Source organism: Lytechinus variegatus, chromosome 2, assembly GCF_018143015.1.
Source record: "Lytechinus variegatus isolate NC3 chromosome 2, Lvar_3.0, whole genome shotgun sequence".
Classification (NCBI taxonomy): domain Eukaryota; kingdom Metazoa; phylum Echinodermata; class Echinoidea; order Temnopleuroida; family Toxopneustidae; genus Lytechinus; species Lytechinus variegatus.
The window spans coordinates 55183298-55203469 of record NC_054741.1 but is presented as its reverse complement, the minus strand read 5'-3'; the positions used below and the strand labels follow the sequence as shown (position 1 = coordinate 55203469).

Here is a 20172-nt window from a genome sequence, read left to right as displayed (position 1 = left end):
GCTGTAGATTGTTTATATCAATTCATTCAAATTATTATTATTTATTTGGCGTCACCTGTGCCTGGGAGGCGAAAAGCGAACTGAATCACTGTGACCCGCAGGTCTCTCCTCCCGATATAACTGATTGGGGGGAATGCAGGTGGACCACTACACCGGGGTTTCCCCCTACTCTTATACGAATAGTGCAATGGATTCTTAACGTGCAAAGGTGGTGACTCTCCTCTACACGGGGCCTCCATTTAACATCCTATCCGAGGGACGAAGTGTTTTCCATTGTAACATAGCCTGCATCTATGAAACATGGGAGAGACGTTTACACACAACGCACTGGCTTCAGTCATCCGCCCGGGGTGGACTCGAACCCACGATCTTTGGTTCGACGGGCAGACGCGTTACCGACTGAGCCAACACCGCTCTCAAATCATTTTGCCTGTGCATGCTACATGTACGGTATCATCAGACACATCATTTCATAAATATGAAAAATTATTTTCAGTCAGAAATTATGTAATTTAAATTACAAAATAATCATTCATGTATTTTACATCAAGGCATCTGCTGGCAAAGTGACTGTACCACCAGGACACTACATGTAGAAGAACAAATATCTGGGTCCCATGACACAAAGGTTAGCAACTGATCGTACCTTGATCGCATACAATTGACTGTACATTGTATTCAATGAAATCAATCATACAAAAATGTTCTGCGATGATTGCTAAGCTTTGTGATACAGAACACAGGACTCTAAATCTTTGATTTTGATTAAACTTTTACAAATAGTTTTTTTCCTGTACTTCATTTTTAAACATGCAGACTGGATCACTTCCAAAATGCACACTTTCATTCAGCATTAACCACACATGATGATGAAGGCAACAAATTTTGACCCCTTGCCAGAAGATATTTTTAAAACATGAATTCAACAAAATTACTGAATAACAAACTTGAACTTCTAATTCTGAAGCTTGAATGATTATCTCAGCTTTGGACAATGCAGGGTGTGAACTGAGAAGGGCTAAGACAGGCCTAGCTAAGGATTATGAGTATTTTTTTTCAACAAGTGCTAATTTAACAATTCAATAATTGAAACAACCTGGTAAAGATTCATGCTATTCTCTCATGATGTAGGTCCAACTAACTTTGGTTATAACAGTTCTAAACAAAAGCAAGCTATTATAAGAAAAAAAAAGAGTGACATTGACATATCATGAAGGTTTGGCAAAACCCACCAATGAAAGAAAAAAGTTGTGACTTTTTAAATTTTCAACTTGTGACATCACTTGCTGCACCCTTTATTATTCCATAAATTTCCCATCAAAATACAGGTAATAATGTCGTATTTACCCAGGATAGACACTTAACTTCAAAAATGCCCTATAAAATAACATGATGTTATTACTACCCCGGGTATAGTATACAAATATACCAGGCTTTGAGTATAGCGGGAATTATTCATCCGAGGTTGGACTGGCACTACTATTTTACCCGAGGGGCAAAGCCCAGAGGGGAAAATAGTAATTTTGCCAGTACAACCGAGGATAAATAATTCCCTCTATACTTTCGAAATAAAGGTCTGGTATATTTGTTTATATCCTACATTTAATAACTGAATAAGGTAGAACAATTTTTTATCTACTTTTGTACACATACTTCATCTTTTCCTAATCTGAACTTAAATCTAGATAATGCACTGCGCAGGCTGATCTACTTTTTCCGAAACCATGCGCTCAGCGAAACGCAGATTTGTGCCTGCGCCGTCCCTTCACGGGACTTGCCCAGTAGAGTCAACTCGCTGACCGGTGCGCCCGAGAAATTGCATGATCTGTGACGTTAATGATGGAATAGTCGACTATTCCATCACTGACGTCACGGAATAGCACATTTTCTTCGGTGGGCGTTTCATTTTCGACATCATCGCAAAATACTGAGAATATGTTAGGTCAAATGATGCTATTTAAACCAATCAGCATACAGGATTTAATTTATGTAGGATATAATGCAATATGTATACTGCCTATAGGCACTCAAGCATTCAAGGAATTTCTTCCCTCCGGGTACCCATTTACTTCACCTGGGTTGAGTGCAGCACAATGTGGGCATATTTCTTGCTGAAGGAAAACACTACATGGCTGGGAATCAAACCCATGTCCCTCAGATTGAAAGACAAAGAGTCAAGACCACCGACCATGACACCCCCACAATTTTATCAATAAGCAAAAAGTAATCTACATTTATATGAAATTCATTATCAGAGTCAGAAACAAGGCAAAAATCAAATGGTACAAAAAACCAGAATTTTTATAAAATAAATGTATCAGAAAAAGAAAAGAATAGATGCACATGCACAATATGAATAATGTAGGGCTGAAAATGCAACAAAAACAAAAATCACAAGTTTTATTCTGACTGGAATGGAGGCTGACTCTACATTGCAGACTCCTTTCCATACCAAGGACTTCACTGCTAGAGCTTGAAAACTAAGAATCAAATCCTGAATCCTTGAGGTACATACATTTACATCTACAGTGGATTTGCATATATACTGCAGATAATTTGAAAAGGCAATCCCTGCTTCTCTGATGCTGGCTGATTAAAGACGCTTTGGGAGAAAAGAAATATATATAAAAGGGCAATATTCTACACAACATACAAGGGATTCAGTAGGGTATACCTGAGAAAAGTGTTCAGGAATCTCTCTCAGAATTACGATTGTAAAAAAAAATATTTATCACAAAAACCTTGATAGCAACTGGCTGCTAAACCATGGTATTTATATTACCATTGTGACAAAATATATACCGGTAATACTTTGTTGTGTCAGTGCAAAAAAGCCCTTGACACCACCCTTTCGCGCCAGGCACGTGTGTAAAAACGCCCTTAGCAGTGAGCAGAGGTGCATTGTGTAAGGGCATTTCTGCACTGACGCAATGAACAAAAATGTTTTGCTAAGGGCATTCTTGCACTGACATGACGGCTTGTAAGGTTTTTTGTATAAAGCTGTTCAACTGGCGGCCAGTTCTCATATTCTATTCCCATCAGCTTAAAGGGGAAGTCCACCTAAACAACATATTTATTTGAAATTAAGATAAAAATTATTTGAACAAGCATCATGCTGAAAATTTCATTGAAAATGGATGGAACATTAATTTTATATTTGAAAATAATGTCCAAAACACAATTTTGGCACATGAAAATAACAGTCAATGATGTCACTCAATATTTCTAGATTTTAATGATCACACTCAATTTGTGCAGATTTGACAATGATCTTTTCAACAAAAATAAATTTTGTTACCACAACGGGAATGCCGCATGTTGGGGGAGGAATCAAACTCAGTTTCGCATTATAATGTAGAAAAAATTATCCTAAAAAAGAATAGTGATTGGGTGACATCATAATTTACCTCATTTGCATACAGAACAGGATGTGTATACCTGTTCTGTGAAATTAAGCATTACTTTTAATAATAAATGTCATAAATTTCTTATTCACATAAAGGTTTAATTGAACTTTCAGTGAATAACTTGTCTGATTTTCCTCTTTATTCAAATTACTTTCTTTTTTGCTAGGACAGACTTTCATTTGAACTTGAAATCAAACCTTAGTAGAGCAGTTCTGTAAATATTGATTTCTGTATTTAATTCAATATAATTATCTTAGGAGTGTATTTATGCCACCCTATTTAGAAATCTGGCCTAGTGACAAAAGAATTATTTGTCTCATATCAATAAACAGGTCAAATTAACTTATACCGGTAATATAGACCTCCTTGCAAAACATTCCCATTCCCTCCTGACATTCCCCAGATATCACGCTGTACTATATGTACCTGTGTAATGTAAATCAGCCCTTTCTGCCCCCATTTCTTTTCTCTTGAGGAGTGTACAATTCTTCTCCCTTTCTCCTCAACTCCCAGGCTTACGTCATTGAATCACTTACCAGGCTCCAGCCTACCTCCTTCCCCATCAGCATGAATGGGGCTCCCAGGAATCGGCGGCATGTCAATGTTTGGATACGCGCAGGCTACATTCTACTTTCATTTCCATGTTTTCATTTCATTTTCTCATGTGAAAATTGCTCTCCCAACCACCAGAAGGACATTACGTGTACACTACCCCCTTCACTAATGACTTCCTGTCTCAATACGCAAAGGTTGCTTTCAGTTTCAAGCAACTCATTTTCACCCTAGAATTGTTTTTAAAGAGGCCAGGTCTGTATTTCATCATGCTAAAGCAACATTTTTTTGTTTGCTTCATTCATATCTCTATATAAAGCGCAAGTTACATATAAAATTCTGCAAAGGATGTGTCAGGAACGATTCCGCAGAACTATTGCAACTGTGGTCAGTAACGATTGCATGAAAGCACCAAGAACTAAATCATGATTAATTATTAATTACATTATAGGGGCCTGCTTTCATTTTCAGTCATGCATTGTGTGTCTCTCCCTTGAACTAGTACACTTTCTGGGGGGTGTTTCACAAATATTCATGTATGACTATAAAAGTCGCACTCAAATACTGACGCGTACATGATATTCAATGTGCAATCTTATTGATAGAAGCACATTAGTGCGCGTCCTCATGACACGATCTGACCAATGCGGTTAAGCCTTTCATCTTGCACCCAACCAGGTATCAAAGTGTGACTATAAGTCATACTTAAATTGTTGTGAAACATCCCCAAGATTTGCAGTGCCAAAGGAGACATCATCAGGTCGACAACTCATTGGCCAGTATTCTCCGAAGAGGTTCCAATTGTAGTTTGTACCATGGTACAAAACCACTGAATATGCAGATTTCTTGCACCATGCTTTCCTTTTAGCACTCTTAGCCAAAAGCATGCATTTAATAGCATTTTCTGAACATATGAGATGACTTATGTTCCGGAATATGAATAGTCCATGTACCATGGTACAATCATAAACCTCTTCCATTATTAGAAAACAGGTCAAGACAGAGCATGTAGATCAGTTTTTGTCAGGTTTCAGATTACTGGAAAGACATTCATGATTCATGGCAGGTATGTATGGCGATCATTATGGCAAATTTACTTGATCAAATGCATGATTGAATGAATGTAAGAATCCATGACCCATATTCTGAAGTTGGGCTTAAAGGTCAAGTCCACCTCAGAAAAATGTTGATTTAAATCAATAGAGAAAAATCAGACAAGCACAATGCTGAAAATTTCATCAAAATCGGATGTAAAATAAGAAAGTTATGACATTTCAAAGTTTCGCTTATTTTCAACAAAATAGTTATATGAACGAGCCAGTTACATCCAAATGACAGAGTGGATGACGTCACTCATTCAATATTTCTTTTGTTTTTTATTGTTTGAATTATACAATATTTAAATTTTTACGAATTTGATGATTAGGACCTCATTGCCTGAAGCACAAAATGTTAAAATAATGGAATTCCACGTGTTCAGGGAGGAATGAAAGTTCATTTCACATGACAATGATGAGAAAATGAAAATATTTCATATTTCATATAATAAAATACAAAAGAAATAGTGAGTGAGTGATGTCATCAACTCTCATTTGGATGTAACTGGCTCGTTCATATAACTATTTGTTGAAAATAAGCGAAACTTTAAAATGCCATAACTTTCTTATTTTACATCCGATTTTGATGAAATTTTCAGTGTTATGCTTGTTGAATTTTTCTCTTTTTATTCAAATCAAGTTTTTGTTGCGGTGGACTTGTCCTTTAATTTATACCATGGTCTAACTCTGTGCTAAAATTATGGGAAGCCATATGTTTAACAATTTTGTTTACAGTGAATGCTTCTCATGTTTACTGTGCTCTTTACTACATGTAATTCTTTAATAGTGAAGACCAGGGTTGGCGCGTTTTAAACGATGTGTTTTAAAACATGTTTTAAAACGCGTTTTAAAACACCCGTTTTTTTTACAAAAAAAACGTGTTTTAAAACACCGCATAGACTTGTGTGTTACAAATTTGCATGGATGTGATTTTAGATGAATGTTGTTTTTTATACTGTTATTTCTGAAGTGCTGTATATTTTCTTCTAACTAACTAAAACTGTTTTTCAACACTTTTCCTTTTCTCCTCTTTCTCTTTCCCCCCTGTATTCTTTCTTTCTCAATTGCTTTGTCATGTTCCTCTTCTCCCTGTTCAATTGTGCACATCAATTCATATTAAAAATATTCTCATTTTAACAAATACATAAACGGTACATGTAATAGAAGTACTTGAATGAAATGGAAGCGTTGCACAAGCACAATGATATCATACAAATAGGGGCAATTCCACAGGTTGGGACAAATCATGTAACGTGAGTAACCGACACATTCCAAAGATTTGCCAGGAGCATAATAGAATTTCCCAAGTTTTGTTTTTATACAAAGGATAGTCAGAGTGTGTACTTTGTTGTGTTAAGGAGATGTTTTGTTCCTATCAATAATAATGGAGTTACAGCTCCAAGTATGAGTCAAGGTGTCTCCAAATGTAACGTGAGTAACCGTGGAATAGCCCATAGACTGTAAAGATCCTGACATCATACTCTTGAGGTACACACGAAAGCAGGTAAAACTTTGTGCTTCATAAAGATGAAGAAAAGAACTTTAAACAGTATAATACCCTTTTCATAAACCTATCCTCCAATTAGCCGCCTAAGAGTAATGCGGATAATTCAATAAAAATTGCGTTCATAAACTCCGAAAATAAGCCGCATTATTTTTACGAGCGCCCATCCTGAAAAAGGCGGATAATCGCCATGACAACTGGACACGCCCCCTCCGATGCGGTTGTGTTGGAAAAGGGTGACCTTGTGACCGCACCATGGCAATTATCCGCATTATTTGGAAATGCGTTCATAAACTCAACATCTTGTCCCGATGCTGCTATTATGCGGATAATAGCAGCATCAGAGTAATGCGGATAACTCTTGTCCTCCTCCAATTTTACGACCAAATTATGCTGCTATTAGCCGCCTAATTCATTTTAATTGGGTTTATGAAAGGGGTATTATATAACAGCTAGCAAACCTTACCCCTAACAATTCCAGGGGACCTTAATGGCCCCCTACGGTTACAATTCTTTATTCCAAAGGTTTGTAATTCCGAAACACGTAAATTGCCTATAACTCGATGATTGTAATCCGAAAACGTAAAAGGGTTCGTTAATCCAAACATTTGTGGCGTTATTCTGAAGGTTCGATAATCCCAAAACGAAAGAAGGTTAGATGTCCCGAAGGTTCGTAAATCCGAAAATAAAATAAGGTTCGCTGTTCCGAAGATTTGTTAGTCCGAAAACGTAACAAGGTTAGTTAATCATTTAGATTTCGGACTAACGAACCTTCAGAATTACGAACTTTTGGAAATACAAACCTTCAGAATAACGAACCTTCGGAATATCCGAACCTTCGGAATAACGAAGCTTCGGAATTACGAATGTATATATTTCTATGATAAATCCATAAACACGACAGGGCCGTGCCATATTGTTCAAGACTATTTTTTGGATGCATGCATGGGTATGCAGTTATGATATACACCACAAATATTATCAGATATCGAATTTTCAAAAAATGTGATTTCATGTATAAACCCAATGTGAGTTCTTGCCAAAATTTGTATCTGTATCATTATTTTTATTTATTGTTAATGATTTGAAAATTATTGCCAAAAATTTCTATTAGCAATAAACAAAAGTTTAAAAAGTCTGTACATAAATATAAAAAAAACATTACTGGTAACCAAAATAGACTGGGCTATTTTGTGCTCTAATAAGACTGAGGCCCCCCCCCTTATGATCTGGGGCACATGCATTACCCATGGCAAAATTTATGCATAAAAATCAAAAGTTTGCTCTTAGTATTAGGCAAAATTTATGCATAAAAATCAAAAGTTTGCTCTTAGTATTATAATGCCCCTGAAATGGTCATTTTTGGTTTACAGACTCTTTATTTGATAAGAATCTGATCAAATGTTCTTTAAAAAATTCAACATCACATTTATTTTCTTATTTATTTTATTGTTTTTTTTCAATGGAAATAGTCAGGGACTCTATTTTGACCATAAATAAGGTGAAATTAATTTATTTTAATAATTAAAAGGAAAAATAATGGCACATTTATGAATAATGGCTAGAAAAACTATCTGCATTAGATTTGTACACAAATTAACATTTATGAGCAATTCTGGGTCTGCATGCACTTAAAAAAATTTGCGTAATTTCAGAACCGCATACCAGTGCCAATACCAGGGGGTCACAATTTTGGTCTCAAAAGTTGCGTAGGACTCAAACAAGGAAATTCTGTGAGTGACGTGGTAAAAAGAATTGCACAGCGGATTTATCGCATAAAAAGACAAGGGGGGGGGCTGAATCAGCCCATCCAGTCTTATTAGGGTTAAAAAAAATTCTACACTGGCTTTTTTAATACAGGCCTACATTTGATCAGAATTCCTGAATTAAAAAATAAATAGTTCAAGGGCTTTATTTTAGTGCTGCAAGACAGGGGGCATGTTCGGGTTCGGCAATTTTTTTACAAACTTTGGTTTGGTTCGGGGTTCGGCAATAAATGCCAAATTAAATTTAACATATAACAAGTGGAATGCCTCTGGCCGTCTCACCTGCATCACGGGGTTCAATATAGCAGCAGTGCTGACTTTGAAAACTACTCTAACTCGCACAAGATGTTTAGTGATACATGGTTACTCTTATGTCCACTTTTTATGAACTAGACCAATAAACTTACAGAGATATGATGGTTATTCAACAAAAAACCCCAACATGACCAAAGTTCATTGACCTTACATGACCTTTAACCTTGATCATATGACCTGAAACTTGCACAGGATGTTCAGTGATACTTGATTACTTTTATGTACAAGTTTCATGAATCAGATCCATAAACTTTCAAAGTTATGATGGTAATTCAACAGATAAACCCAATTCGGCCAAAGTTCATTGACCTTTGACCTTGGTCATGTGACCTGAAATGCGCACAGGATGTTCAGTGATACTTGATTACTCTAATGTCCAAGTTTAATGAACTAGACCAATAAACTTTCAAAGTTATGATGGTAATTCAACAGATACCCCCGATTCGGCCAAAGTTCATTGACCCTAAATGACCTTTGACCTTAATCATGAGACCTGAAACTTGCACAAAATATTCAGTGATGCTTGGTTACTATTATGTCCAAGTTTCATGAATCAGATCCATAAACTTTCAAAGTTATGATGGGAATTCAACAGATATCCCCAATTCGGCCAAAGTTCATTGACCCTAAATGACCTTTGACCTTGGTCATGTGACGTGAAACTCATGCAGGATGTTCAGTGATACTTGATTAACCTTATGTCTAAGTTTCATGAACTAGGTCCATATATTTTCTAAGTTATGATGACATTTCAAACACTTAACCTCAGGTTAAGATTTCGATGTTGATTCCTCCAACATGGTCTAAGTTCATTGACCCTAAATGACCTTTGACCTTAATCATGTGACATGAAACTCTAATAGGATGTTCAGTAATACTTGATTAAACTTATGGCCAAGTTTCATGAACTAGGTCCATATACTTTCTAAGTTATGTTGTTTCAAAAACTTAACCTCAGGTTAAGATTTGATGTTGATGCCGCCGCCGTTGGAAAATCGGCGCCTATAGTCTCACTCTGCTATGCAGGTGAGACAAAAAATTATGATTGCTGACCCAAAAACTAATAATCTCTAGGAAGATCTGTCATATATTTATAATAAATTTAGTTTCTAAAAAGAATAGTCATGAAAATTGTTGAACTTTCTTTTGTTTTAATCTTTAAACAAAAAATAAGTCATTTCTACTCTCATTTTTAAAATGAGGCGCGATAGCTAAGTCGGTAGGGCGGGGATTCGTATTCCGGTGCCCCGGGTTCGATTCCCACTTGGTGAGCTAGTGCCCTTTGGTAAGGCATTAATCCTCAGTACCAGGTCCTTCGGAGGGGACCTTAAGCCGTCGGTCCTCTGGTTGCTTGCTTACAAGCATTCATGGTTTCTTAGCAATCAGGTAAAAAATCATCACCATCGTAACTCTATTTCAAAATTAAAATTAAAAAAATCAAAAGAAAAAATATTGATAACGAGAGAATCAGGACAGAAACAGAATTACAAAGATCAGAATATTTTTTTTCATGATTATTTCATGTAGCTATGATCATGATCGATTACGATGTCATTGCCAACGCAGCTTCTCAAATTGGAAAGTGTTGATCGGGAATGTCGAAACAGTAGACAAACAACCTCCACTCAACTGTTATTATACCGGTAAATTCGTAAAAATTCACATTCCAAAGAATATGAGTATTTTAGAAAGTCCCTATTTTCTGAAAAGTGGTAAAATCTGGTCAATGAATTACTTTAAAAAGATAAAAATATCAGTCCATTCTTGGTCCAGAAAGATCGACGCTACGTGACTTCAAACATATTTCCAACACGAAAATGAGTACATGGGACTGTACTGTGTATTTTAGTGTTGTGAAATCACTCGGCGTTGATCGTCAGAACTAAGACGGAACTGATAATCTATCATTTCATTTTCAGTAATTGACCAGATTAAACCACTTTTAAGAAAATATTGACAACGGAAAACGTTTCAAGTTCGGAATACGAATTTTACCTGTATAATAGCAACCGAGAGCAGGTTGTTTGGACTTCCTGTTTCAACTTTCCTTACCAACCATTTCCGGAACATCGATCAGGGAACATGCGTTGATTTGGTTTGATTTTTATCTTTTCTGTTTTTTCACCCTCATTCCTTCATGTCTTATTTATTTATCTTTTATATCAATATGGAAATTTCAGAAGGTACTTTTTACCATTACTTTGTCAGTCACAAGGAATTAATTTATGTCTTGTCTTTTTCTTTTTTGAATACAAAACAATTACATGTAAATGTACGTCCGATTACAGCAATACGTAATTCAACTACCCTTTTTAACTGAGTTAAGCTGAAAATGTCCCCACATTTTATAAGGAAAAAAATATATTCATGTTTATAAAAAAAAATTGAAAATGATAAAAATTTAATCAAACACGAGACCGAAACTGTCATACTTTGTCATTTACGAGGAATTAATTCTTTTTCTTTATTAAATACAAAATGATTAGGTCCGATTACGATCACGATCGATTACGGCAATACGTAATTACACCACACTTTTATACCGAGTTTAGCTTCAAAATGTCCCCTCATTTTATCAAGAAAAAATATATTTGTAATAATAAAATATTCTTAAGTTGATAACAGTTCAATCAAAGACGAGATGGGAGCTATCATAGTGGATTTTAAAAATATACTGAGTGGAATTCTTTGTGCACAATCACTAACCAATATTTTTTTTTTAAATTTTATACTTAAATCTATGTAGTCATCGCACTTACGCATTGCATATTAACATACTTTTTTTTTTACCGAACTTCCGAACCAGGCCTTTGCGTTCGGTTCGGTTCGGAAGTGCCAAGTTCAGCGAACTTCCGTTCGGTTCGGCTGCAGCACTACTTTATTTATCGATTTCTATTTCATGCACTAAAATTGGTATAATTAATTCAAATGAAATAAAGCATATTGATTCCGATCAATTGAAATAAGATGCAATGAATTTGACTGAGGCGATTGCAAGTCTACTATTACTAAGTCTGAAACCAGACAGGCCTACATCATTCAGCTCACACACATGCTGTCCTGTCTCGACGTGTCTGGAGTGAATCGTCCAATATATATTTGGTCACATTACACTCGCTACACCTTCATATGGGATCGTACTTCGAATATTTTCATTTTCACGTCGAGTTTCTTCCCATTCCCCAAATTATAGCCAAGCTCTCATTTCTCAACTTCTGAAACATAATCACACTTCTAACCAAGATTCAAGACAAGATTTAATCACAGTAACAGTAACTAATCACTTACATTCATCACCAGTAAGTTTTACTGCAAAACAACCGACCACATCATAAAACTTTCTGACAAGATACCGCCTTTTAAGTATTGTTGTTTACGTGATGATGGATATCAGAATTTATAGTGGATATGCCATTTAAACTAAAATAATGGAAAACGTGTGTTTTGTAATTTATATATTAAATATTAATTCATGAAAGAGATTTTCAATTGACAATTATCACTCTTTCATAATTCTCCTCATCATTCATCGCTATCATCTTCAGAATTCATTTTGCATTTGATGAATAAATTACAAGAACCAACATGAAACACCCGAGAAACCCGATCAACATTTATTTGACGCTTAAAATGGTTTCAAATTATCTTCATTCTTCACTCGCATTGAAAGTCGAGGTAAGAAAATATGAGTTATGCATTTGAAATCATCAAAACATAAGACGGGAAAGAAAACGATCTTAAGCGACACCATAGTACAATCGCCATCGTTGTCAGAACGGAACTTTACTCCATACACGGACGGTCATGTTTCAAAACTGATATAAAAACGATGGTTTTCGGCAGGAATATATTACCGAAGAAGATTAATTGATATTGGTGATTATATTGGCAACTAAAAGTTATGACAGGAAAGTGGTGATTCAATGTCCACGGATACCCGAACCCGAAAAATGAAAACCGTTATCCGTTCACACGGGCGGAAACCGTTCGGATATCCGTTTGGTGGCAGCACTAGTTTACAGGCCTGCATATTTTTTTTTTCAAATTGGACACAATACTGTACTGCAGTTGACTCATCACTGGATGAGTTGATCAATTTCGAGGCAGAAACATCAAACATATCATGCAATATATTGAAATAGATATTTATGAATTAATGTTGATCTCTAACACATACTTACATGTACATGTATTGTATGTACCATTCCTACCCATCCTTTAAGTACTCCAGCATTATTAAAAGGAGCAAGAATAGAATGACTGCTGATCATTTGATATTCCTAGAATTTTGAAATGGAAACAACCATCTTGATGCGATTTTTGATGTGAAATTATCTTTATCTTCAGAAATACATTCAGTCATGAGTCACACTTTTTTCTTAAAGCATCACACAATGAAAAGTAAGTAGAACAATATATTGATTCTGAAATACCCAATGTTCATGATTCACATCAATATGATCCACGATGCAAAATTAAGTACATCTTTCAAAAGTACTCTCATTCTTAAAAACAGGTCAACATGGTCAATAAACACGATCCAGCATAAAATATCAATCTTGTTCAGTGGTGATTGTGAAGAAATTGTGGATATGGAAATGGGGTCTTGCTGTCAGCTACTTGCAGCATGAGCTGTGACCTTTGACCTGTGGACTCTGATTTCAAACATAGCCAGTATTTTGGTGTCATCTACCCAGACACCAAACATTTTTAAAAGTCAAGTCCACCAGAGAAAAATGTTGATTTGAATAGATAAAAATCAAAATTATCAAACAAGCATTATGCTGAAAATTTCATCAAAATCGGATGTAACATACAGTAAAAAAAGTTAAGACATTTTAAAGTTTCGCTTATTTTTCACAAAACAGTGATACATGTATGCATGCTCAACTCAGTGACATGCAAATGAGATTTTGTCCCTCGCTCACTATTTTTTTTTTATTGTTTGAATTATACAATATTTCATTTTGTACAGATTTGACGATAAGGACCAACTTGATTAAACTATATTTAAACTATATTAAACAATGCTAATTCCACATGTTCAGGGAGGAATTAATCATTATTTCACAGGACAACAGGGAGAAAATTTGAATATTTCATATAATGAAATACAACAGAAATAGTACATCTACGTGAGTGATGTCATCAGTTTCCTCATTTGCATACCGACAAGGATGTGACTATAACTGTTTTGTGAAATTAAGTGAAAATATAAAATGTCATAACTTTCTTATCTTACCTCCGATTTAGATGACATTTTCAGTGTTATGCTTGTTAGATTTTTTCTTTTTATTTGAATCAACTTTTTGTTGGGGTGGAATTGTCCTTTCATATGTTGAATATTTCATATCTTATCACGCGGAAACCAACTTGCATATTTAATAAGCTCTGACCTGTGACCTGCGGACTCGGAATTCGAACTTAGCCTTTACTTTGGTGTCATCTACCTACACAACCAAATATTTTTTAGGAAAGACTTCCTTATATCCCCTCCACTACTAGTAATTTAATAAAATACTTCTCCGAAACCCCCTTCTTTCATTCTCTCTTTTTTTAAAATCTTATTTCCTGTTGGAACTTGGATTCGAACCTCTCGTTGTAGAACGAGGCATCTCCAATCTATCGCCTTACTCACTAGGCTAGCAGGAATTGTTGAAAGCCATGGGTTTCATAACGGTTATCAACCAATATTATGACTAGTCTACTCTCAAGGAGTATTGGGTATTCATTTTTCTGACTAAATAAACTGATGCCATTGGGAATTACACACGCTTGAGATTTTGACAGAATAATGCCGTATTTTGGTATGTTTCCAACTTTTCCTTCCTAAATCTCTTAGAAACATGTCAGATAATTCTTGATAAACCTTCTCCATATTTTTTTTCAATTCTAGTGGAGCCTTGCCTTTTTTTAAACCTGTTAATATTTCACAATCTGTCATGCAGAAACCAACTTGCATATTTAATGAGCTGTGACCTTTGACCTGAGGACTCCAAATTAGAACTTAGACTGCATTTTGGTGTCATCTACCTACACACCAAAATTTTTAAAATCCATTGAATATTTTTATTATTGCGCGGAAACCAAGTGGGGGGGGGATGGACGGACAGGGGCAACCCTTAATGCCCCCTCCGGACTTCGTCTGCAGGGGCATAAAAAGAAAACTTCAATGGCATTGAATTTGCACTGAAATCGAGTTGATGACAGGGTGGGGTAGGCCTTCATTCGACAGGGGCCTCGATCGCAATGTGGGAGCGAATGACCACTGCAACTTCCGGGTTGCACATCGGGGTACGATGCAATTCAGCAGCATTCACTTTTGAAAGCGCAATGCGCGATGTTGAATCTCGGCCATGAGACATCACACTACATTTAATTCAGGATTTTATGAACTGATCTATAGGTCTAACTGAGACGGAAATTGAAATAAAATTAACTTAGGCAAAATAGACAAGTCTATTTAGATCTCAATCTAAGAGTTTGGGAAAATATTCCACTGATTGGAATATTCTTCCAAACTCATTTTTTGTATTTTGTGAGCCACCCAATATTATATAAATGCTGTTTGACCTGCGACCGATCGCATGCGATGTTTTGAAATCGGCCGTGAATGATACGTGTGAGGAAATACATGTAGATACTGGCCCAAAGGCAAAATCACCAATTTTAAGCATAGCCGGGGGGGTGGACACGGAGTGATATAAGGGCCAGTAAAGAGTAAGAAATTAAGCTATTTTTCTTTCTTGTTATATTTTTTTCTATAACTTTTACAATAATTATTTCAATAAATAACATTTCCATCCCACCTTGGAATATCCGATTGAGTTAACCGTCCCGAAGTTCGGGTAGGTGGAGTGTAGTGTAGCCAAGGCTCCACATTAACTTTTTTTGGTGGTGGCCCGTTCGGGCCACCAAAACCTTCAAATAATTTTTTTTGGTGGCCCGTTAGTAAAGTTTGGTGGCCCGAAAAATATAAAGAAAAACAATAATTAAAAATGAATAAAACAAATTTCTGAAATATTAATTCTGCAGCCACTACCACTAAGTTACTTCCACTTTGCACATCTTGTATGTGAATCGTGCTTGCATTCATTTTACTATGCTTATTGATTTGTGGTAATATATAAATTGTTCTATCATTGCAAATATGAAATGATTGAAAGAGAACAAAAGAATTGTATTGTTCCCAGGTATTATTATAGCAGGAGAAAATCACAGAAAAATATGTTGAAAAATTAGAACAATGCATAAAAGACCTGTGGGTTATGGCTATTAAGTTAGCCTTTTCCATACCCAGGCAGCCTCTCCAACTCTCATCCAGGTCTTATTTTCTCTATCATGTACAAGTTTGATTGATCTTGTCTTTGATCTGTTTGTATTCTTTGTCTTTTGAATGCCAAATAAAATAATAATAATAAAAAAAGGGGGAAACAAATATAATTTTTAGAATTGTATATTGCAAAAAAGAAAACAAAAATTATAAAATAAATAAGTGAAATACAACGAAAAGAAAAAAAAAGAACAGGAAAAAAAAAGAAAATGAAAGAAAAATGAATAAGACAAAATTGATGAAAAATGGGGAAAATTGTTTTTATTATTATTCAGTAGAAACATATTCTTTAATCAGGCATATTCAATGGGAAGGGGTATAAATGGTTTAGTCACTATAAAAAAATGAAAGAAAAAAATAAGAAAACGGCAAAAGTTATATCTGGAAAAACAGTGAGAAAAGTCCTTCCTATATTTGACAAAATGATGGAAAATTCACATTTCATATCAATGAAATGCCTTCCCAAAATATTTACTTCCTTTAAGAGTGGTTTAAGAAGTCATTTATAAACAAATTAGAAAGAAGCTGTCTGTTATTTTTGGCTAGAAACGACACAGCTTCAAAAGAAACCAAATATCAACATACATACAAATGCACACGTGGGACTGTGATGTACTCACCTATGAGTTTTATGTGTATTAATGCATTTGGAAAATCGGACTTTTTGAGTCAAAAGAGAGGTCATAATTCCTCTTTTTAATGCTTGCTAATAATCAGGATTTAGTAATATGGACTGTAGAAGGGCATTTCATTGGTGTAAAATGTGACTTTGACGTAGATTTTCAAAGTTCTGTGGAAGATTTCTTAGCAGTAACATTTTGTATCGCAGAGCTCTGAATAGTCTGCTAGCGCACAGCTAGCTATAGCTGCAGTGGTTTCATGCATGCAAGCTCACGTACGCCAGACGGCCGGCGCAGCCGGCTGAATAGTACTGTATGCTGCAGTAGTGCAGTGGTAGGCCTCCATACTGTCATGACTATGCAATCTTTGTGTGTGTGTATTTGTGTGTAGATTGACAAAAAGGGCGCATTACGAATTGGCTTGCAATTTCAACTGTAGAAAGTTGATAAATGCGTGCAAAATCGGGAGAAAAATTGCGCTACTTTGAAAATTATTGGTTGCCCGATTCGGGCCACCAAAACTTAACATTTTTTCAATAATGGTTGCCCGAAGTGAATTTCTGGTGGCCCCGGGCCACCGGGCCACCGCTAATGTCGAGCCTTGGTGTAGCGATAGTGAAGTGGAGCCTGCACAAACTTCGCTTGAGGTAGGCTACTCACAATTTCCACAAACACTGTTGCAAATAATATCATTTTGTGAAAAGAATTTTTTTTAACTTTAACTTAAGTTTATGGTCTCCCAAGTCTGCGCACCCTCGTATCTGCGTGATTCTAGTAAAAGAAGTTACGCAATCAGCACGAACTTTACACATGCAATACTAGACCAAAAGCTTTGGTCTCTGTTATGTTGGTTGTTCAGCTGAACTCCGTTGGCTTCACTCACCAAATACAGAGACCGAAGTTCTAGCGCGATCTGTACAGGGGACTCAATGGCCATATGTTTATGTACTTAAGATCGGATAAAACGGGGAAGTGAATTTGCGCGACAGCCAGGGTAAGTCACTGTTTTTGTTCCTTTTAACTTTATTTTTCTTTGTTTTTTGGCAATTAATGCCAAGAGGGAATATCAATTTGCATTTTGGTCGCGTTAATTTTCAAAATTTTTATTCATTAAAGACAAAAATTAAAGAGCCCCGACGGGGGATTTTGCATTCCAAGTCCCCTAATGGTGGCTGCACGATAGCGAGCCGTCTGTGTAAGAGGAGAAATTTTTTAAAAATGTTAAAAAACTCCTCGAAACAGACGGCTGCCAGCTGTCTAATGCAATACATACACAGGTATTCATAAAAAATCTGACTCAAAATGGTGGAAAAATAATGAATTCAGGGCATTTCGTGTGACAGCCTCAAAATGCAGCCTTTGTCATCGAAATCCCCGAATCATGTGCAAAGTGAATGAGTGCGCAGACATGGGGTACCATTTTTTTTCAATCTGAAAATGACAGCCCGAGGTTTTTTCCAAGAAAATCATATAGGCCTATTTTAAATTCTTATGAGATATTTGGCACACTAACTCATTATTATGATGTAAGGAACATTAATCAACTGAAAGATTTTGTGAAATAAAAAGAAATTCACTTTAAATCTTAACTCAAATCGTTAGGTGCGCAGACTTGGGGCCCACCATCATAATTTAGAACCCAAAAAAATGAAATACCGGTATTCATGATACATGTATTGCAGAAAAGATTAAAGATAAATTCCAGTTTTGGTAACGATCTCAAAATGACTTTTTACAGAATCTAATAGAATGACCACCCAAGTGTCTATTTGTATGAATAAAAAATATGTGCCAAAGGATTCTGGAAGAAATTGTGTAATTGCTGAGAAATAAGCAAAATAAGCGCGGATTCAGTCACTTCCGTCGGGTCTTTATTCCAGCAATAATAATACACTGTCCCACGTGCACGTGTGCCTATCTGTGTTGGTGATCTTCAGTGCGAACATTTTTCAGCGTAGATTTCAAGATTTCACAAAGTTCAGTTTGTGTAACTGTACCAGATCTAGATCCTCGATGATATATTGACAATTAAGCCTTGTTTTACAGACGTTCTCATGAAATCAGTGTTTCCTGCAACTACTGGAATTTCTCTTTAATAATGTGTCGAATCTTCCCATTGTAAAATTTGGAGTTGATACAAAACTTTCCAGCATTATAAGTTTCTACCATTCATTGGCGTCAAACATCACATCACACTTCACAAATTAAAACAAATTAAATTAGGCCTAACAACATAACTTAACAACTCATGTCATGATAAACAACCCGGCTATAACAGTAACATGGCTAACCTGACGTGGTCCGATACTGTTGCATGGCCGAAAAATCTATTTCATAAGATGACAAGGCTGGGTCAACATCCGCCAGGGCCAGGGTAGTCTCTCTGCCATATGCCGCTTCCAATTCGACGACCACGGACGGATCGTAAGCTCGCCATCGTCCATGGTCGGAAAACCATTCCCACACAACAACATCGTCCTCGTCCATATTGTTTTGGTCCTCATTCATTCGAGCAGGAGCAATTCGCCGATCCACTAGTGCGCTAGCGCTGGGAGGCTTCGTGCGGAGGGGTCAGCTCTGCTCCAGATGCGCCGAACAATGACCAAGCGAGAGCAAGCTCTAGCCGTTGCCTTCGGACAGATGAGGGCAAGTCGAGACGGGCATCGTATAATTGGTTCAGCGAATTCATTACAGTAAACAAGGATAAATCGTAGATGGCGATATTCCAGAAAATCGAACAATCTTTACTCAGCTCAGTCTGCACCGTAAGATTAGAAAGTTCCCAGAAGGTTCCTCTCGTGTATATTTTTACCGCCAAATATTCGAGCCCATTGTAGGCCTTCTCCTTTTCAAATGCCTACATGAACTTTTTTTTCTCTCTATCTCTATTCAAAACTTATAACAGAATGGAAGAACATAATAACAATTTATTGAATGGCATAAAAATGTAAGTTTTACACGTAAAGACAAGAAATTACTGTAGGCGACGAAAAAATCTTATTCCACTTTAAACTTAGCATTATTCATATAGGCCGTCAATTTGCCATTTCTTAAGATGGAAATATAGATTATCTTTCCCTTCAGCAGTTTTATCAGTACTCAACATTACACACTTGCTACACCTCGGACCTCCTCCATAGGGGAAGTGCTATTGCATTGACCCAAACTCGGCGTAAAGGACCCCCCCACACCGAATTGCCGACGCAAATAATGGGGAGGGGGGGGGAGAAGAGGAAGAAATGTTAATTTGGAATAAGATTCTACAAAATGAGGATCAAATGGAAACTACATCCCTTTTAAAAGTCGATAGGTCTGTACAAACAAGCCCTTTTTCTTCTTTTTTTTTAACTCATGCTTCGATGTATATGAGATATGTTAATGTCTGCAAACATGGCAAAAAGATGCTTTTAACTTGTGCTTTTATCCTGTGAATCTCTTGTTGTGCAATGATTTCGATAGGTCCACCCGTCTGCAGCGCAGGACATTGCATTAGTGAACGGAGCAGTGCCGGCGGATACCAGACAGGTTTCAATTATCGGAGGTCTTTGCATAATAATTATGTAGGCCTATACTTTACG

At 36.3% G+C, this 20172-nt stretch overlaps 1 protein-coding gene across 1 annotated transcript in view; it reads right to left on the bottom strand.

Annotated features, from left to right (window-relative positions):
* The window catches only part of LOC121408398 (E3 ubiquitin-protein ligase DTX1-like), a 48548-nt gene extending 29293 nt beyond the window's left edge, over positions 1–19255 (bottom strand). Inside the window, exon 1 of the mRNA XM_041599870.1 lies at positions 18886–19255. Coding sequence (XP_041455804.1) covers positions 18886–19102 — 217 coding nt within the window. The 5' untranslated portion in view covers positions 19103–19255. The remainder of the gene's footprint in view (positions 1–18885) is intronic.
* Between the last annotated feature and the right edge of the window lie 917 nt (positions 19256–20172).